Consider the following 22,226-nt stretch of genomic DNA (forward strand, 5'->3'; position numbering starts at 1 on the left):
TAATAGTGTAGGGGATGGGCAGCTGGAGTGATAAGGGATCCCCCATACATCTAGATATGACTGACAGGTGACACATAAATAAGCATCCTGTTTCATCATCTGTATCCATTCATGTCCATTGTGCATCCCAATGGACTTAGGTAATGGCAGCAGGCAATGTGACATCCCACACATCCAGAATTGCTATAGAGTGGCTCCAGGAACACTTTTCCGAGATTAAACACTTCCACTGGCCACCAAACTCCCCATACGTGAACATTATGGAGCATGTCTGGAATGCCTTGTAATGCGCTGTTCAGAAGAGATATTCACCCCCTCATACTCTTACAGATTTATGGACAGTCCAGTAGAATTCATGGTGCCAGTTTCTTCCAGCAACACTTCAGGCATTAGTCAAGTCCATGCCACATAGTGTTGCAATACTTCTATGCACTTGCAGCGGCTCTACACAATATTATGCAGGTGTAGCAGTTTCTTTGGCTGTTCAGTGTAGAATGCACTGCTATTTTATAGAAATTTACAATTTAATTTAATTATGTAGGATGTTCATTTAGCACCAGTTTGTTGATTAAATTCAATATATAGACACTCTGATTTTAATTTTTTTAAAGGATCAAAGAAACCCTTCCCCCTTTTTCATTGAGTGTTTTAGAATGATGCAAACATATATCAACAGTCACAAGAGTTACTAAGCACTACTGGAGGACGACATTGACACTTGAAAAGCAGAAAAAGAAAAAGGGAGTGCTTCAAAATTATATTTCAACAGAAATGGGGTATGAAGATCAGCTCGGAAGCCCACTCTTAATGACTAAGGCATATATTTCATTTTAATAAATAATCATGCCATTTAAGAAACATATCGGAGAGCAAGAGGTCAATGTGATGGGGGAATTTTCTCTGAAGAGATGTTTAACACTTAATTTGATCCAGTTGAGGTAGGTAACTGACTTCTTTCTGAAAAATCTAAGATATAAGAGAAAGAGAGAGAGAGAGAGAGAGAGAGAGAGAGAGAGAGAGAGAGAGAGAGAGAGAGAGAGACTGACTTATTGATTCCTAATCCCAAGATTATTTAGAAAGAAAGTACAAAAATCAGAACAAAAGAAAAAAAATCATCATAATTTTATAACTACTTTACAGAACTTCACAAATTTGTCAGACATGGACATGAAGGAATGGAAAATGAACAGCAGTTACTTCTGACTTTTTCAGCACTGTTTATTTTTTCTTTCTTCAGCATATTTTATCCTTTCAATCTGCTGCTTCCTTCGTTCAATGGTGAAGATTTTGTCTCTTTTCTGTTCTGTCTTGAAAAACCTCTACGTCTTTAATTTTCTGTTTTTGGATGCTCCTTCAGAAACAATTCCTTTTAGGTATTTTCGAGTTTCACTAATCCAATTGCTTTTGCTCTCTTTGTTGAAGTATTTAAACATTTGTTTATTCAGTCTGCACTTTCCTCTTTTTATATTTCTAAAGAAGGTATCATGTTTTTTATGAATTGTGTCAAAGTTTTGGGAGTTTCCAACACAGTTCTTTGGTATACATTTACATTTTCACCATTTTTGGCCATAGAATTTTCTGGAACATCTTTCTCCCCCTATTCCTGGTTGGTTGATTTGTTTAGAGGAAGGGACCAAACAGCGAGGTCATCAGTCCCATAGGATTTGGGAAGGATGGGGAAGGAAGTGGACTGTGCACTTTCATAGGAATCAGCCCAGCATTTGCCTGTACAGATTTAGGGAAATCACGAAAAATCTCCATCAGATTAGCTGGACGCGGGTTTGAACCATCATCTTCCCAAACTGCACCACCTTGTTTGGTACCTATTCCTGTTCTCTCTATTTTTCCTACTTCAAGTAAAGCAATACAGTGACGAGCCAAAACATTACAATCACCTCTTCAGTAGAGTGAGAGATTCATCTCTGTAAAGCAACACGGCGGCAATTCTGAATGGCATCAATTCAGCTAGTCCCTAGTGGGTTTCCAAAAGGTATGTGGCAACAATGCCTATTTTGGACAGTTGACGTGCTGAAAGTAGGCATCACACTTGGGAAAGACATCAAGCACAAACAAATGCAGGCAGTCCACTATAATGTTCACATAGTCCACAGCTATCACGGTACTTCAGATTAGTTCCCTTGTTCCGAATTAAACAATGCCACAAGGATGAGAATAAAATGTGCAAGACTGACAACACAAAATGGAGAGAAAGGAAAAACCACAAGAATGACAGAAGGGTAACAAACACTTGAATGGAAAAAAGGGGAAAGAACAACTACAGAAACGCAAGAAACAGGTAGAAGAGATTAAAACGACAAAACAGTACTATGGCTGGTTGACCATGAGAATAAAAAGGAGAAGCCAGCCACTCTGCAACACATTAAAACCTCCATCCTCAAAGCACTAGGGTGGATCAAATGACAAAACCCACTCTCACGAATAAAACGTAAAACTAAATCAGCCGATGAGGCGTTGTCAGATAAAATTAGCAGCAAAGAGTCTGGTAACCGAAGATTCTTCACAGGGCAGTCAAATTGGGACAGTGCACCTGAATATGGACCTCTGTCAACCAAGTGCCCCATCAACACTGAGGCAGGTCTTCACAGAGCAGGAGGTAACCGTGGGTCGTCCAAGCGTGGCTAATGCGGAGCCAGCAGAGAACCACAGAGTCCCTGCGAGAGGCCCACATGGAGGACTGCCACACATTTCTAGTCTCCTCAATGGCGCACAGCTTGTTGATCGTACTGAGATTATGCCATTCTGTCTCCCAAAGCCGAAAACCCTGGCGATGTAAAAATGAATGCAGGTCAGATATTGGAATGCCAATCTCCATAAGCAGTTCTGTGTAGCCTGTTTGGCCAGCCTGCCAGCAAATTCGTTGCCTGGGATTCTGACGTGTCCTGGGGTCCACACAAGCACCACTGAACAACCGGACCATTCCAGGGCATAGATGGACTCCTGGATGGTCGTTACCAAAGGATGAACAGGGTAGCACTGGTCGACAGCTTGTAGGCTGCTCAAGGAGTCAGTACACAGAAAAAACAACTCCCCAGGGCATTAAAGGACGTGCTCAAGAGCATGAGAGAGAGCCACTAGCTCTGCAGTGAAAAAGTAGGTAGGTTGGCTGGTTTGTGGGATTAAAGGGACAAGACTGCTAACGTCATCGGTCCCTTTTTCCAAAAAACTAAAACCACCCACAGAGAACAAAAAAAATGAGCAACAGAAAAGACGGCAGATGACACAGGACAAGAAATACTCAGACAGAGATCAGACAAAACAAATTAAAATCACACAGTTTGTGACGGTGGTTGGCCGACCATACAGAAAAAAAGGAAAAGCCAACACCGAGAAAACATAACATCTCAGTTTAAAATCGTAGGCAAAGAAACCCATTCAGATTAAATGATAAAAACCCCCTCCCTGAATAAAACGCAAAACTAAGCCTGCCATGAAAGAGTCATCTGTTAAAAGGGCAGGGAGCGTATCAGGCAGCACAAATATCTGCTGACCACAGCTAAAAGGAGACAGGCCAACAAAATGTGGGCCACTGTCAAAGCTGGCCCGCAACGACATAGAGGAGGGTCCTCCCGACACACTAAATAACTGTGCGTCAGCCAGGTGTGGCCTGTGCGGCCGCAAGGACGCTGGTCACCGGACTCGTCCTAAAATCTCCTGTTGCTAGTCAAACGCTACGGTGGTGCACTGAGTCGAGTAAACACAGCACTGAGGGCACCGCCGAACCATAAACCAGACTCCCAAATTTAGGTGGGACTGATCGAGGGCTCTGTATAGGTGCAGCAGTGTAGAGCAACTTGCACCCCAGAGGGCATTGAGGTGCCGCCAGTACTCCCGCTTAAACTGACGAAGGTGAGGAAGCCAAGTCAATTGAGCGTTGAAAATGAATCATAAAAATCAATACGTCTCCACTACAGTGGGGAGATCATCAGTAAGGTAAAGTTCTGGTTCCGGATGAATGGTACGGCGATGACAGGAGTGCAGAACACACGACCTTGTGGCCGAAAACTGAAAGCTGTGGGCTGGAGCCCATGACTGCAACTTGTGGATGGCTCCCTGCAGGCACCACTCAGCAACACCGGTACTGGTGGAGCAGTACGAAATGCATAAGTCATCTGCATACAGAGAGGGTGAGATGGACAGCCCTACAGCAGCTGCTAGACCGTTAATGGCCACTAAAAATAGAGATACACTCAATACAGAGCCCTGCGGGACCCAATTCTCTTGGATATGGGGGAGGGGGGAATTACGAGAGGCATCAACTTTGACACGGAAAGTATGAAGCAACAGGAAATTCTGGATAAAAATCAGGAGTGGGCCTCTGATACCCCACTCGTATAATGTCCCAAGGATATGGTGCTGCCAGGTATGTCATACACTTTTCGTAAATCAAAAAAAAGACGGCAACAAGGCTGTTCGGATGGCAGAATCAAGGGACACAAGATTATCAGTGGTAGAGTGACCCAGGCGGAAGCTGCCCTGTCACAGAGCCAGAAGGCTACATGACTCCAGGACCCAACCCAACTGCCGAAACACCATACGTTCCAGCAATTTGCAAAGAATGCTGGTGAGACTAATGGGCCGATAGCTATCCACATCAAGCATGTTTTTACTGGGGCCGAGCACTGGAATGATTGTGCTTGCTTGCCATTGTGATGGAAAGACACCGTCGCACCAGATCTGGTTGAAGATGAAGAGATGTCGCTTGTAGTCAGATGAGAGAGGTATAATAATCTGACTGATGGGGCATTATAGGGTTCTCTGTGGCATGTAGTGAACGAGAAGACTCTCTCTTCGATTTGCCGTTTGAGACTGCAAAAGGCTGGGGATAATTCTCCGATGCATTGGTGCGAGCACAGTGCTTGGCAATCGCATTTGCGTCAGTATATAACACATCATTTATGTTAACACCAGGAAAACCTGTTGGGGTCTGGTACCCAAACACTCTTTTGACCTTTGCCCAGACTCGGGAAGATGACATATGGCATCCAATTGTCAACACGTACCTCTCCCAACACTCTTGTTTCCGCCTTTTGATAAGCTGGCGAATGCGGACACGGAGCCGTTTAAAGGCTACAGGGCGCTCCAGGGAAGGGTGCCGCTTATCGCACTGTAGAGCTCGCCAACACTCCTTAATTGCCTCAGTGCCTTCCGGCGACCATTAAGGTACTGTCTTTCGCCGGGGCACCCTAAAGAAAGAGGGATCGCGTCTTCTGCCACAAAAACGATCATTGTCATTACTTACTCAACGACCACATCAAAGTTATCATGGGGGGAGGGAGATTCAGCGGTGATAGCAGAGGTGAAGGTTTCCCAGTCTGCCTTCTTTGAAGCCCGTCTGGGCAGGCATCCATAGGCCTGACATAGGGGTAGTGACAGGAAGGTGGAGAAGTGGTCACTACCACATAGGTCGTCATGTGCTCTCCAGTAGATATATGGGAAAAGGCCAGGACTGCAAACTGAGAGATCAATGGCCAAATATTTCCAATGTGCCACACTGAAATGTGAGGTGGCCCCAGTCTTTATGAGGCAGAGGTGGAGTTGTGACAGTAAATTTTCGACACCTGTGGCTCGGCCAGTATGAACTGTGCCATCCCACAAGGAGTTATGAGCGTTAAAATCTCCCAAAAGTAGGAAAAGTTTAGGGAGTTGATCAATCAGTGCAGCCAATGCGTTCCAGGGTACTGCACCATCTGGAGGATGATATATAAGGGTATTTCAGAAAGTAAAGATACACCGTACGCCAAAGGAACAATAGAGTTTTGGCGAGCAAGTTGGCAACACTGGTGTTAACCTTGAACCGTTAGCTATCTCCTCGCGGTCGTTTGGCAATAGAACGTTGCTTCTGGTTGGTGTAGGTCATGTTTAAAATGGCTGCGCCGACTGAGAATCCTGCCAAATGCGAAGTGCGCTCTACCATACGTTTTCTTCACGCAAAAGGCCGGCAACCATCGGATATTCACAAAGAAATTGTTTCTGTTTATGGGAACATTATGAATTGACAAAATGTAATGAAATGGTGTATGCATTTCTCTGAAGGTAGGACCGATATTCATGACGAACAAAGAACAGGTCAGCCATCTGTGATCCTTGATGCCCTTCTTCAGAGAACAGAGGAATCCATTCGTGCAAATAGACACTTCACATTGAAAGAATTGCATCAGATCATATCGAACGTATCAATGACAAAGCCTTGACTTTGTGACTGCGAAGTTAGGGTACAGCAAATAGTAAGCGTGCTGGGTTCCAAAACTTAACGGAAGAACACAAAAAGAAAAGGATGGGCTTTGCACTTGACTTCCTCACATGCTATGCTGAAGCAGGTGATAAGTTTCTTGACAACATTGTGACAGGTGACGAGACGTAGGTTTATCACCATACACCTGAATCCAAGCATCAATCAATGCAACGGTGCAATTTGAAGTCACCAGAAGCCAAGAAACGCAAAACATCGATTTCAGCGAAGAAAATCATGGCTTCTTTTTCTTGGGACAGATAGGCATTCTTCTGTTGGAATTTACGCCTCCTGGAATGACAATGCTGCTGCAGATTGCCAGACTTTGAAGCGTCTTCAAAGGGCAATTCAAAAGAAATGTAAGGGAATGCTGACAAGTGGAGTCCGCTTGCTTCATAACAACACTTGGCCTCACACAGCACTCATAACCAAAGCACTACTCAAACAATTCAAGTGGGACTTATTGGACCATCTGCCGTACAGCCCGGACCTTGCTCCCACCGACTTCCACGTATTCCGTTACCTGAAGTCACATCTTGGTGGACAATCATTCCATGACGATGAAGAGATGAAAGATGAAGTTGAAATGTCGTTCCGACAACAGGTGGCAACCTTCTACGACTGTGGGATACAAAAGCCTGTGCACCGACTTAACAAATGTTTGGATAACGGGGCTGATTATCTCGAAAAATAACAAATAATCCAGTTAATAATATGTAACTGACATTTTCTAAATAAATGTTCTATTTAAGGACTGCAAGCCATATTATCTTTACTTTTCGACATACCCTTGTACATTGCAGACAGTTATTTTCTGTGTTGTCCTTATCCTTACAGCCACAGCTTCCAGAGGGGTTTGAAGTGCCACAGGTTCACTGCATACCGAGTTCAGGATATAGACGCAAACTCAACCTGACACTCCATTAGAGTTGTTACAGTTCCTGTAATATCCCTTATAGCCATGGAGGGCAGGGGTCCGCATTACTGGGTACCAGGATTGCTGGAGGGCAATGCAGAAAGCAGGTGTAAAGCTTAACAAATACTTAACTGGAGAGTGACGTTATTATGAGGCTGGGAAGACATGAAGCGAGAAAGGAGGCAGGTTAGGCCTCAGGGTCACCTGCTGCCTCTGACTTGAGTATTTGTAGCCATTTCTATGGTGAATGAGGCTTCAATGAGATCCAGGTCCGCAGGGGAAGCTAAGATCTCCGCTGCACCCTCAGATGTAGAATTGATAGCAAGTGGTGGTGTTGGGCCCACCAGAGTGTCTTGTTTCTTAGCAGACTATTATTTAGTTTGCTTGCTCTCTCACTTCTCTTTAGGGGCTTTCTGGGAAGATTTCTCCGAAGCAGCACAGAGGAAGACCATGTAGTTCATAGTCTAGCAGCTTTTGGCTCCTTGAGCCACTGGCGTGTGTGTGCCCTGGCATTAGTGGAGACCTTGGAAGAGAAGGTCCCAAGGAACCCCTTCTGCACAAAAGAAGCCAGAGGAGGCTGCTGCTTCTCTGGCAGGGGGGAGGCGGTCGATGTCCCCTGCATTTAGGAGGGCCTTGCTCCTGGAGTAGGTGCTTTGGGAGCAACAGAGGAAGATGTGCCCCCTACCACCAAAGGGGCAGATGTATTATGGTGGCCCAGAGGGCCCGCTGTGCGTGTGTGTCACAGAGTGAGGAATCACTGGCACTTGGGACGGTGGTGGTGATGTAGCTGCAGCGTATGTCGACATCAACCTAATGGGGTATAATCTTTCGAATTTATGTTTAGCCTCTGTGTAAGTCAACAGGTCATGGTCTTGTACCCATGATTTTCCGCTCCTTTTGGAGTACTGGGCAGTCTGGTGGGCAGCGGGAGTGGTGCTCTCCACAGCTGATGCAAGTGGGAGGTGGCGCACGTGATGTATCTGGGTGCAGTGTACGTCTGCAGTCTTGACATGTGGTGCTGGGAGTGCAGCCGGAAGACATGTGCCCAAACTTCCAGCACTTGAAGCACCGCACAGGGGGAGGGACATATGGTTTAACGGCACAGTGGTAAACCATCACCTTGACCTCTTCAGGCAATGAATCACCCTCAAATGCCAAGGTGAAGGCATCGGTAGCAACCCTGGTGTCTTTGGGTCCCCTGAAAACGCGCTGGATGAAATAAACATCCTGCCATTCTACACTGGCGTGGAGCTCATCGTCAGGCTGCAAAAGGTGGTCACGATAGCAAATATCTTTTCTTTCGGGAGTGCTAGTTCTGCAAGGTTCGCAGGAGAGCTTCTGTAAAGTTTGGAAGGTAGGAGACGATATACTGGCAGAAGTAAAGCTGTGAGTACCGGGCGTGAGTCGAGCTTCGGTAGCTCAGATGGTAGAGCACTTGCCCGGGGGAGGGGGTGTGTGGGGGAGGGTGTGTGGGGGAGGGTGTGTGGGGGAGGGTGTGTGGGGGGAGGGTGTGTGGGGGAGGGTGTGTGGGGGAGGGTGTGTGGGGGAGGGTGTGTGGGGGAGGGTGTGTGGGGGAGCGAGGAGGGGAGAGGGGTGTGGGGGAGGGAGGAGGGGTGTGGGGGAGCGAGGAGGGGAGAGGGGTGTGGGGGAGGGAGGAGGGGTGTGGGGGAGGGAGGAGGGAGTGTGGGGGAGGGAGGAGGGGTGTGGGGGAGGGAGGAGGGGTGTGGGGGAGGGAGGAGGGGTGTGGGGGAGGGAGGAGGGGTGTGGGGGAGGGAGGAGGGGGTGTGGGGGGAGGGAGGAGGGGTGTGGGGGAGGGAGGAGGGGTGTGGGGGAGGGAGGAGGGGTGTGGGGGAGGGAGGAGGGGTGTGGGGGAGGGAGGAGGGGTGTGGGGGAGGGAGGAGGGGTGTGGGGGAGGGAGGAGGGGTGTGGGGGAGGGAGGAGGGGTGTGGGGGAGGGAGGAGGGGTGTGGGGGAGGGAGGAGGGGTGAGGGGGTGGGAGGAGGGAGGGGTGTGAGGGGGAGGGAGGAGGAGGTGGAGGGTGAGGGGAGGGAGGAGGGGTGAGGGGGAGGGAGGAGGGGTGAGGGGGAGGGAGGAGGGAGGGTGAGGGGGAGGGAGGAGGGGTGAGGGGGGAGGGAGGGTTGTGGGGGAGGGAGGAGGGTTGTGGGGGAGGGAGGAGGGTTGTGGGGGAGGGAGGAGGGTTGTGGGGGAGGGAGGAGGGTTGTGGGGGAGGGAGGAGGGTTGTGGGGGAGGGAGGAGGGTTGTGGGGAGGGAGGAGGGTTGTGGGGAGGAGAGGGTGAGGGGAGGGTTGTGGGGTGTGGGGAGGAGGGGTGTGGGGAGAGAGAGAGAGAGAGAGAGAGAGAGAGAGAGAGAGAGAGAGAGAATGAACGAACATTTTTCATACTCACCATTTTAAATGTATTTACAGCTGAGTGGCCATTAAAATTATCTCTCAGGGCTGAAGCAGCACAATGCAGTAGCGTTGCCTCTTGTATAAATTCTGAAGGAGAGTGGCGAATGCCCTCCTGGAGATGGAATTGAGCCACTTTCAGACAATCTTCAATTTTTTCTCCCCATTCCACCAACCTGTGTACAAGAAAACACAATATCACATACAGTTTCTGACATCTTATACAAAACCATTAAGTTATACCAACATAGTGAATATTTACTCCAGTGAATGTATCTGTCAAGCAGTACTAAGACGAAGAAAATGACAACACCCATGCACAATCATAATTAAGCAGATGCACTGTGTAGACAAGTGACAGGTACAAGCATCTGCATGCGAATGATTGTCATGTGTCACAATCTTATACGGTCACAACATAGGTATCGGTCCAACCCTTTACGTGTACAATAACATTGTGTTTTAATTGCATCAGCCTGCATGTAAGGCAACATTTTAGATTGAACATTCTTTTTTTCTCACCTAATAGCAAAGTTCCAGTTGCGTCCTTACATAGACATCATCATTGTGTAAACAACAAATGGTACAGCCATTATACTATTATGAATTGGTTATCACAGGATTTGCATGTGCCACTGCCAATACTTATACTGCACAGGCTGTGACATACGAGCATTTTGCCAAGAGATGGGAACAGAGTGCGTAAAGAAACTTCCACAAAAATTTCTGCTTGTGTCTGTGCGGATGGATGGTGGTGTGTGAGCACGCGCACGCGAGTGTACACCTGTCCTTTTTTCCCCCTAAGGGAAGTCTTTCCGCTCCCGGGATTGGAATGACTCCTTACCCTCTCCCTTAAAACGCACATCCTTTCGTCTTTCCCTCTCCTTCCCTCTTTCCTGAAGAAGCAACCGTCAGTTGCGAAAGCTAGAAATTCTGTGTGTGTGTGTGTGTGTGTGTGTGTGTGTGTGTGTGTGTGTGTGTTTTATTTATTGCGCCTATCTACCGGCGCTTAAGCGGAAAAGCGCCGCTAGACAGGCACAATAAAATAACACACAAACACACCCACAAAATTTCTAGCTTTCGCAACCAACGGTTGTTTCTTCAGGAAAGAGGGAAGGAGAGGGAAAGACGAAAGGATGTGGGTTTTAAGGGAGAGGGTAAGGAGTCATTCCAACCCCGGGAGCGGAAAGACTTACCTTAGGGGGAAAAAACCATAGGTATATACTCGCCCCCCCCCCCCCCCCCCCCCACACACACACACAAGCAGACATATTTAAAGGCAAAGAGTTTGGGAAGAGATGTCAGTCGAGGCGGAAGTGTAGAGGCAAAGATGATGTTGAACGACAGGCGGCACCTTGAAATTAGCGGAGATTGAGGCCTGGTGGATAACGAGATGAGAGGATATATTGAAGGGCAAGTTCCCATCTCCGGAGTTCGGATAGGTTGGTGTTGGTGGGAAGTATCCATATAACCCGGACGTTGTAACACTATGCCATGATGTGCTGGCCGTTGCACCAAGGCATGTTTAGCCACATCCAAACATGCCTTCACCCTAGCCAGATTACGCTCCCATATTTTATTTACTCAGGCTTGTCTGACATTTGGCATTACCCCCAAAGGCCTCACACTTAAAGTTCCCATCTCTGGCTGCAATCCTCCTTTCCATCAGTCCTTATACCAGTTCCAAACTGCACAATCCATAGCCCTCACCCGCCTAATCCTTCACCTATACATCGACTCGGCCAATGAACACACCCGTCAACTCCTATCCCAAATCAGTCCTCAATCTTTCCTCTCCCACATCCACACCGGCTGTTCATAGCATCCTCCTACAGGCCAACCGCAAATTAGAACATCATGCCACCCTCCACCTCAAAAAACTATCCAATCTCCTGGTTTCCCACCTCCGGAAAGGCAACACACTCACATTCCACAACCTTTCCAACAAACCTCAACCTCCTCTCATTGCACACAGACCCAGTCTCTCCCATCTACTCAATCTCCCACTTCCAGCTGAACTCCCCCCAACACCTCAAAATTCCAGTCAACACAATCTGGAACCACAACACCCCAATTCAGTAGTTAACCTCTCCTCCAAACCTCTCTCCCAATCCGAAACCTCTGTCCTATCCAAAGGCCTCACCTTCAGCCCCACTCCCAGATTCAACCAAACTGCCCTTGTCAAAGATTTACTGTCCTACACTCGTAGTCTCTGCTGGAAATATCACTTCGCCACGAAGAAAAAAGTCCTGATCCCACTCCTAATGATCCAACTCCCCAAGACACTATCCAAATTGAACCCTGCCTGGAACAGTTCCGTCCTCCATCACAACGGGACCCACCTCCTCTTCATCAAAATCACACTCTCCAAACCTTCCAGGAATTTCTCACTTACAGCCTTGCCTCTCAGTCTTTCTTGAAAAACCTTAATCCTACTCCCAACATCAAAACAGCCTAAGCCCAGGCTATCCGTGATCTGAAAGCTGACCAATCCATCATCATTCTTCCGGCTGACAAGGGTTCCACGACTGTGGTACTTGATCGTCGGGAGTATGTGGCTGAGGGACTGCATCAGCTTTCAGACAACTCTACATACAAAGTTTGCCAAGGTAATCCCATTCCTGATGTCCAGGCGGAGCTTCAAGGAATCCTCAGAACCTTAGGCCCCCTACAAAACCTTTCACCTGACTCCATCAAACTCCTGACCCCACCGACACCTCGCACTCCTACCTTCTTCTACATACTTCCTAAAATTCACAAACCCAAACATCCTGGCCGCCCCATTGTAGCTGGTAACCAAGCCCCCACAGAACGTATCTCTGCCCACGTAGATAAACACCTTCAACCCATTACATGCAGTCTCCCATCCTTCATCAAAGACACCAACTACTTTCTCGAACGCCTGGAATCCTTACCCAGTCTGTTACCCCCGGAAACCATCCTTGTAACCATTGATGCCACTTCCCTATACACAAATATCCCGCACGTCCAGGGCCTCGCTGCAATGGAGCACTTCCTTTCACGCCGATCACCTGCCACCCTACCTAAAACCTCTTTCCTTGCCACCTTAGCCATCTTCATCCTGACCCATAACTTCTTCACTTTTGAAGGCCAGACATACCAACAATTAAAGGGAACAGCCATGGGTACCAGGATGCCCCCCTCATATGCCAACCTATTTATGGGTCGCTTAGAGGAAGCCTTCTTGGTTACCCAAGCCTGCCAACCCAAAGTTTGGTACAAATTTATTGACGACATCTTCATTATCTGGACTCACAGTGAAGAACAACTCCTGAATTTCCTCTCCAACCTCAACTCCTTTGGATCCATCAAATTCACCTGGTCCTACTCCAAATCCCATGCCGCTTTCCTTGACATTGACCTCCATCTGTCCAATGGCCAGCTACACACATCCGTCCACATCAAACCCAACAAGCAACAGCTAGGCCTTCGCCTTCGCGGCAAACGAATCTGCTCCAGTCCTGAATCCATGAACTATTACACCAACAACCTGAAAACAGCTTTCGCATCCCGCAACTACCCTCCCGACCTGGTACAGAAGCAGATAACCAGAGCCACTTCCTCATCCCCACAAATCCAGAACCTCTCACAGAAGAACTCCAAAAGTGCCCCACTTGTGACAGGATACTTCCCGGGACTGGATCAGACTCTGAATGTGGCTCTCCAGCAGGGATACGACTTCCTAAAATCCTGCCCCGAAATGAGATCCAGCCTTCATGAAATCCTCCCCACTCCACCAAGAGTGCCTTTCCGCCATCCACCTAACCTTCGTAACCTCTTGGTTCATCCCTATGAAATCCCCAAACCACCTTCCCTACCCTCCGGCTCCTACCCTTGTAACCGCCCCAGTGTAAAACCTGTCCTATGCACCCTCCCCACCACCACCTACTCCAGTCCTGTAACCCGGAAGGTGTATACGATCAAAGGCAGAGCCACGTGTGAAAACACCCACGTGATTTACCAACTGACCTGCCTACACTGTGACGCTTTCTATGTGGGAATGACCAGCAACAAACTATCCATTCGCATGAATGATGAATGGACACAGGCAGACAGTGTTTGTTGGTAATGAGGATCACCCTGTGGCTAAACATGCCTTGGTGCACGGCCAGCACATCTTGGCACAGTGTTACACCGTCCGGGTTATCTGGATACTTCCCACCAACACCAACCTATCCAAACTCCGGAGATGGGAACTTGCCCTTCTTCAGTATATCCTCTCTTCTCGTTATCCACCAGGCTTCAATCTCCGCTAATTTCAAGTTGCCGCCACTCATACCTCACCCGTCATTCAACATCATCTTTGCCTTTACACTTCCGCCTCGACTGACATCTCTGCCAAACTCTTTGCCTTTAAATATGTCTGTGTATGCATGGATATGTGTGTGCGTGTGCGTGTGCGTGTGCGTGTGCGTGTGCGTGTGCGTGTGCGTGTGCGTGCGCGTGCGCGTGCGCGTGTGCGCGTGTGCGCGTGCGCGTGTGTGCGTGTGTGCGTGTGTGTGTGTGCGCGCGAGTATATACTTATGCTTTTTTTCCCCCTAAGGTAAGTCTTTCTGCTCCCGGGATTGGAATGACTCTTTACCCTCTCCCTTAAAACCCACATCCTTTCGTCTTTCCCTCTCCTTCCCTGTTTCATGAAGAAGCAACCGTTGGTTGCAAAAGCTAGAAACTTTGTGTGTGTGTTTGTGTGTTATTTTACTGTGCCTGTCTACCGGCGCTTTCCCGCTTATCTGTCTGTGTTAAGTCTTGGAATCTTTGTTTTTAATATATTTTCCCCATGTGGATGTTTCTATTTGAAACTGCCGGTAGACAGGCACAATAAAATAACACACAAAATTTCTAGCTTTCGCAACCAACGGTTGCTTCTTCAGGGAAGAGGGAAGGACGAAAGGATGTGGGTTTTAAGGGAGAGGGTAAGGAGTCATTCCAATCCCGGGAGCGGAAAGACTTACCGTAGGGGAAAAAAGGGACAGGTGTACACTCGCACGGGTGCACACACACACACACACACACACACACACACACACACACCATACACAGACACAAGCAGACATTTGTAAAGGCAAAGAGTTTGAGGTGGAGGATGGCATGCTGTTCTAATTTGCGGTTGGCCTGTGGGAGGATGCTCTGAACAGCCGGTGTGGTTGTGGGAGAGGAAAGACTTGAGGGACTTTTATTAAGTATCCACACCGGCTGTTCAGAGCATCTGTTTGTTAAGTCACATCATCTTTTTTGGAAATCACTAATTCCTTTACCAATGTTTCAGCAGGCAGCCATTGTTAAGGCCAGACTGAAATTCTTATCCGAGTATAATTTGAATGTGGTTAAGGCTGGAGAACCTTGCTGAAAATCTGATCCACACTTATTTCAAGATGGCACATCACAGATAAAATAATTAATTAATGACAACATGTACACCATAGATAAGCATGTATGTGTCAACCCTTTCATTGCTACAGGCATGCTCTGTGTTCCATGCTGAGGTAGCTTTCGTTATGGCTGTACTGTTTGCCAAATATTTGTGCCTGTGCTGAGAGATGATGTTCTGGCCGATACAAAATACTTCTCATCCCATTTTTCAAAAACTATTAGGTGAAAAAGTTTGATTTTTGAACATCTTATAGTCTGATTTCTTCGCTCGATAAAGAAACAAATTTATTTTCATTATCCATTGCAATTACTGCACTGCATCAAATTTAGTAAAACATTGCATGAAATTTTAAAGATTTTGCAGAGATGAAACCATATTGTGTACACTTTGTGTTTGGTTGATTTTAGCTCATACATTGCAGTGAATGAAAGTAGATAAGATGTTTAAATAAAATTTCAAGTTTGCACATTACAAAACATGCGGTCTTAAAAATTGTCATATCTTAAATGATTCAAGATACTGCAATGAGGTTTTTTTGCAAACAATAGCGCGCAATAAGGCACATATGTTGTATGATAAATCCTCAAAACTTTTTTATTGACCGAGATGTTGACATAACTCGTTTGAAATAGTGCGAGTTCAACGGCTCAGAATACATTCAGATGTGCATTGCATTGTAGGAAAACTCAAGGTAGTATGTATATAAATATACATCCACAATACGGCATAGTAGGATGAGTACAGAAGCCCACAGCTGTGAATTGGTTTCCAGTGAATACAACAAAAACAAAATAGTATGATTTACTACTGTAATTGTCGTGCATAAACAAATAGTGTGCCCCACTCTACTAGGGAAACTTCAATTTACAATCAGAATGAGCTTGCCAAACTGCTTTTCAAAGTCTGAACTATTCAAACAGCCTTGTCTTTGGGATGAACAGTGAGGGAACATAGTTACTTCTATCATATGTTAACTTTGCTTACATTTTGGGCAGACTGCTTGTGTCATCACATACAGCACTCATCTAGGCAACACTGTTTGTAGAAGATAGTGAGGGGAGAAAATTTAATTCTGCAATATTTTAATGGTGTATTCACTATGGAGCAAAGTTGTACACCTTGTACTTAAGATGATTTCCTGAAAATTGTGTTAATTTCAGTGAGGATAAGGAGAGATGTTTCACCAGGATGTGAAAGTGATGGAAGAAAGTTATCAGGATACATGGAACAGATATATGATGGCAGACTACTGCTTGAGCATGCAACACGATTCTCCTGGAAATCCTGACAACAGGAAATCAAAACACAGATCTTTACAATGATAATTGAGAACTTTACGTTATATTCAAAGTCTTGTTTCACTGTGTGGTACATTTATTCAGTTTTTAATGATTTGGTAATATTTTTACATCTTTTTTAGTGGTAAAATGATTAACATAATTTTTATGTATGTTTTTCTAAGAAATGCATACAATCTCAAGAACTAGAGTCATTGAAGCAGAACCAAAGATATATTAGGATTCAGCATCCTGAAGTTATCCTAAAACCATTCTTACACAGCAAAGAATGGAAATTCCATGTAGGAATAACAACAATGTAGGAAAAGAGAGATTGCTGCTTACCATAAAGTAGACAAATTAAGTTGCAGACAGGCATAATGAAAAGACACTTGCACACAGCTTATGGCCACAGCCTTCATCAGCAAAAGAGAAAGAGAGAAACACACACCATTCACATACACAAACGATCACACATTACCGCCAATTCCAGCAACTGAAGCCAGAATGCATTCTTGTATGTGTGAACAGTGTGTGTGTGTGTGTGTGTGTGTGTGTGTGTGTGTGTGTGTGTTTTCTGCTGATGAAGGCTGTTGTTGAAAGCTTTGTGCAATTGTCTTAATTGTGCATGTCTGCAACTTAATGTGTCTTCTTTTCGGTAAGTAGGAATCTACCTTTTCCTACTCTTATACAGGGTGTTCCAAAAGTCCCATTACAGGCTCCTAGTGGTTGTTGAGAGAACTTACCAGATGAAGTTCTGACAAAGAACTCAGGTTCGGTAATGAACCGTTTCAATGTAAACCAAGTTTTAAGATCAAATCACTTCAAATCTTTTGCTTCACTATACACAAAATGGAGACAATGAGCTCAGACTTGTGTAATCTATACCAGCTGTTTCACAAGGCAACCATGCTGTCCATCACACAAGGTGTATCTGTGACACACACTTTCATATCTACAGTACACACTACCACTTACCAATTTCTTGTAGCTGTTGTAGTAGTTGATGAGGAAGTTTGCCTACTAAATCAAACACTTGACGTAAAACATCGTCACCCAATTGTAAGTTTTATCATAAACTAGTTCAGGTACTTAAATGTATAAAGGTTAAGTTTTACTTGGCATTAGTACCGACAGTTGTGGAAGAGTGAATTTAGATTAGTTCTGTGGTGTACGAAACTAACAGGGAGATTCTATCACAGAAGAAATTATGTACCTCTACTACTTATTGTGTTATTTACTGATAATGTTAATGCATAAGAGAAAACTGAACACTTCAGTAAATGATTTAGAGGGACATTCAATTACAATATCAAAATTTTCTGCATTAAAACAAACAATATTATCTAAGATACATTTTCATGAATGTTTTGTCTAAAGATCCAGACAACTAGGGCTTACCGAGTAGTTTCATCCTTATCCTGTTGTGACATCTCTAACGCAATACCCATGAGAGCATTATTGGCTTCCCCAAGCAGTCTGTAACTGCTCCAATTTTTAGCATGGTGTGTCGACTCGCCAGCCCAAATACTAGGCCACTTTTCCAATTCAGATGCACCAGGAAGTTCGTCACGGTCAAATGCTGCTAAAGCTTTGGCTTGAGAAAGTGTAACACGATTCAATAACTGTAAAAGATATCATTTATGAAATCAGCATAACATTATTTATGCAAACGTTACTAAAAATTACATGTTTTACTGATACCACAAAAAGTGAAACCATCAATGAAAACTAATAACCAGCAAAGCAGGTAAGAGCATAGAAGAGATTGGGGGGGGGGGGGGGGGGGAGAAAGAGGGGGGAAAGGGGAGGGGGGGGAGAGACACACACACAGAGAGAGGGGGGGGGGGGGGCTAGAAATAGCTGATGACGGATATAGAGGAAATGAAAGGAACATGTGAAAAGTAACAAAATGAGCAATGACTAAGAATATTGATAATAAATTCACTGGACTCACTCCCATTTTTGCTCTACTTCAGCTCAGGGAGCTGACAAAAATATGAAAAAAGGCAACATTAACTTAGCTGGAAACTAAAAAAAACTGGTTGTTACCAATGTCAGAGTCACTGACAAAACTCTCAGATTCTAATCACTGCAAAAAATTGCTTAATTTCAGCTTTAAAATAATGCAGGATGCAGTGAACTTACATATTTTTGTGGAGTACCACCATTCTGATTGCCCCATAACTCTGCTTCCTTTTCTTTCCACTTTATCAAATCATCCCAACTGTTTACTGCCAAGTAGCTTTCAGTCACCTTAAAAAAATCATTGTTTAATTAGGAAGAAAATATCACACTATTCATTAGCACTGATAAGACTGGAGACAGTACCTGGTCTGCCATGAAGCCTAAAATGTGATGCTCCATCTCTGACCTCAATATCTGTTTCACAGGACTTGGAGAAGAGCTTTCTCTAGATTCTTCATTATTGTGTGTAGGAGAATCCTGTGGTGATGTACACTCTTGAATCACCAACTTTGCAAAGTTTTCTGCTGCTATCTCACACCTATTCAGAAGGATTGACAGCTGAATTTTCAATCAACATTCTCAAGTATTTTATTAGAAACTAAGACTATATGAATATCTCTCTCTCTCTCTCTCTCTCTCTCTCTATATATATATATATATATATATATATATATATACACACACACACACACACACACACACACACACACACACACACAATGTAGGATATCGAATACTAACTTCCTAGCTGCTTGCTCTGCAGCTGCTTTAAGCCACAGAAATTTTCTTCCAGCAATTTCCTTGCTCCAAGCGTAGAGTCCTTGAATTGCCTCAGGTTCATGCAGCTTGCACAGTGCCCAACACACATACATAATAGCTCTTTCAAACTCTGAACCCTGGAGAAAACAAAAATAAAAAGGCACTGTAATACATGCACTACTTGTAGGTTCCTAATTAAAATAACGTGTGGCAACATACGGCAAACCTCAGCGTATTACTGAGCTACATGTATACAATTAACAACAGTAGTACAGTGTGACAGTTATCTTTTTGAAGATATGTTTTCAGCTGAGTGTAACAGTTCTCTAACAGAAATTCAGCAGCAAATAGCTTACACTTAGTTACTCCAGAATTACTATTCTAATTATCTCAAATTTCTTTGTTTTTCTGATGGCATTGTTTGATTTTATTTTTAATAACATGTACCGAAAAACGTACAGCAACTCAAATTTGTTTTCATTGGTGGATTTGCTTTTATTGACTTCTAGCTTTGCTTCTAGTATGTGCGTAAAATTAGAAATTTTTCTCCAAACTGAGTTTACTATCCTCTTAAACAACAGTGGAAAACTTAAATGCTTTAATATCAGTATCTGTATCTGTAGGTTACTTTATTTTGCTTAAGAAATGATTCTATTGTCTTCAGAACTACAAATGTTTTTAATTCCTCACAATATTTCAGTTTTCCTCATATGAATTGTAGTAGTACCTAAATATAAATATTTACCTTACATGTGCAGTAACCCAGGTTATACTTGGTAGCAAATAGTGATTTAATACCCACTAACAGCTTCTAATTTATATAGCAGTAACCTGTGTAAGATGCACATCTGTGACTTTGGTCAAGACATTAGTGTTCTTACAGATATTAGGCTGCCAAAATCAAAATGAAATGTCAAAAAGAGAACCACATGGCATGAAATGGTCTTTGAACATTTACTTTAGAGTTTTATTGGTAGCCTCAACTAAGAATGTTATGGAATTTCAACAACTAAGAATGTTATGGAATTTCAATGGAATTTTGTTAAACTATTCTGTCACATGCAGCTTTTAAAAATAATCTGGTGGAAGCAGCAAAGTTTTATATGTCAAGTTTACATATTGTGCATGTTTCACAGAGAAGTAGATTACTGTACTATCAATACTCAATTTGTTTCTGCATGTGGAAAAAGGTGGGGGAGAGAGGGAAGCTGTTTACTTGGGCTTCACATGTACTTCCTGTGACACCCCACCTCATTTCAGAGCAATAGCTTTACAAACAGCTGAGACTCTAATATGGCATGTACCCGAGTTCTACACAGATCAAAAACAAGTTTTGCATCACCCTGGTTCACAGAACTCCTGCAGACAGACAATGACTGGATACTGTATCACAGACACAGTCCCTTTGACTGTCCGCCCACAGATGTAAACAACCATGCATGAGCAGCACCTATTGGACGCATGGGGTCCGACAGTCTAACAGTTCCAGTCATTCCATCAGGATGGAGGTACATGGTTCGTGTTGTCTGTAGTTCAACCGTGCCAGACGGTCAATACTGCAGTTCAATCGCATCCGCACTGTTACCTTGTGCCAGAAAGGGGTCTCAACAAGGGAAGTGTCCAGGTGTGTCTGAGTGAACCAAAGCAATGTTGTTCAGACACGGAGGAGAGACAGAGAGACAGGAACTGACGATGACATGCCTCACTCTACTGCAGTGGATGACTGCTAATTATGGATTATAGCTCAGAAGAACCCTGAAAGCTATGCTACCATGATGAATAATGCTTTTCGTGCAGCCAAAGGACGATGTGTTAAGACTCAAACTGTGCGCAATAGGCGGCATGATGCATAACTTCACTCCCGATGTCCATGGTGAGGTTCGTCTTTGCAACCACATCATGCAACCCGGTACAGATGGGCCCAACAACACGCCGAATGGACTGCTCAAGATTGCCATCACGTTCTCTTCACCAATGAGTGTCGTATATGCTTTCAACCAGACAATCATTAGACATGTTTGGAGGCAATCCAGTCAGGCTGAATGCCTTATACACAGTGCCCAGCAAGCGCAGCACAGTGGAGATTCCCCACTGTTTTGGGGTGGCATTATGTGGGACCGACGTACATTGCTGGTGGTCAAGGAAGACAACGTAACGGCTGTACGATACATGAATGTCATCCTCCGACAGACAGTGCAACCATATCGGCAGCATATTGGTGAGGCATTCTTCTCCATGGACGACAATTCACATCCTCATCGTGCACATCTTGTGAATGCCTTCCTTCAGGATAATGACATCACTCGACTAGAGTGGCCAGCATGTTCTCCAGACATGAACCCTATCGAACATGCCTGGGATAGATTGAAAATGGCTGTTTATGAACGACATGACCCGTCAACCACTCTGTGGGATCTACGCCGAATCGCCGCGGAGGAGTGGGACACACTGGACCAACAGTGCCTTGACGAACTTGTGGATAATGTGCCACGACAAATACAGGCACGCATCAACGAAAGAGGACATGCTGCTGCGTACTAAAGGTCTCGCTGTATGGTGGTACAACATGCAATGTGTGGTTTTCATGAGCAACAGAAAGGGCGGAAATGATGTTTATGTTGATCTCTATTCCAATTTTCTGTACAGGTTCCGAAGTTCTCAGAACTGAGGTGATGCAAACTCTTTTTAATGTATGTAGATAGTGGCACCTAGACATTTGCAGCCAGTTACATAAGAATCACACAGCAGCTTCGGCCAGAATGCAACTATCATGGTGGATGGAAGCAACAAACTGAAGGTGTGAGAAGCGAGGTAGGGGTGGGAGTGGGGTTGGCAGGGGGTGGGGTGGGGTGGGGAGGGGGGGGGGGGAGGAGCACTTTCTGGCAGTGTGTGCAGGGACTAGAATGCCAATAGGTGCAGCATCAAGAGGTTGTGGGGGCAGGGAGGTGGGGAAAATTGAGTGAAAAAGGAGACAAGAAGGAAAAGATGAATGGGTGCACTGACAGAGGGTGGAAAACAGAGTGGGAGTAGATAATGGGGACAAGGTGATACGATAGAGGAAGTGGAAACCATTGGGTGGAGAATTTGTGAACAGTGTGTTAACATTGGTGAAGATGGGGATAATTATGGGAGTGTAGAATGCTTTGTAAGTATCTGTGTGTTTCAGAAATGCTCGTGGTGAAGGGGAGGGGGGAATCCAGATAACTTGGGCAGTGAAACAGACCTTAAAATCTAGCATGTTATGTTCAGCTGCATCTT

General features: G+C 45.1%; 1 protein-coding gene across 1 annotated transcript in view; it reads right to left on the bottom strand.

The window, feature by feature from the left end:
- Positions 1-22,226, bottom strand: part of LOC126353895 (serine/threonine-protein kinase SMG1-like) — a 364,235-nt gene that overhangs the window by 161,763 nt on the left and 180,246 nt on the right. The window contains exons 19-23 of the mRNA XM_050003118.1: positions 18,951-19,105; positions 18,573-18,747; positions 18,390-18,497; positions 17,643-17,866; positions 9,571-9,748 (exon numbers count right to left, since the gene is read on the bottom strand). Coding sequence (XP_049859075.1) covers positions 9,571-9,748; positions 17,643-17,866; positions 18,390-18,497; positions 18,573-18,747; positions 18,951-19,105 — 840 coding nt within the window. The remainder of the gene's footprint in view (positions 1-9,570; positions 9,749-17,642; positions 17,867-18,389; positions 18,498-18,572; positions 18,748-18,950; positions 19,106-22,226) is intronic.

The sequence above is a fragment of the Schistocerca gregaria genome, chromosome 3 (assembly GCF_023897955.1).
Source record: "Schistocerca gregaria isolate iqSchGreg1 chromosome 3, iqSchGreg1.2, whole genome shotgun sequence".
NCBI classification, from domain to species: domain Eukaryota; kingdom Metazoa; phylum Arthropoda; class Insecta; order Orthoptera; family Acrididae; genus Schistocerca; species Schistocerca gregaria.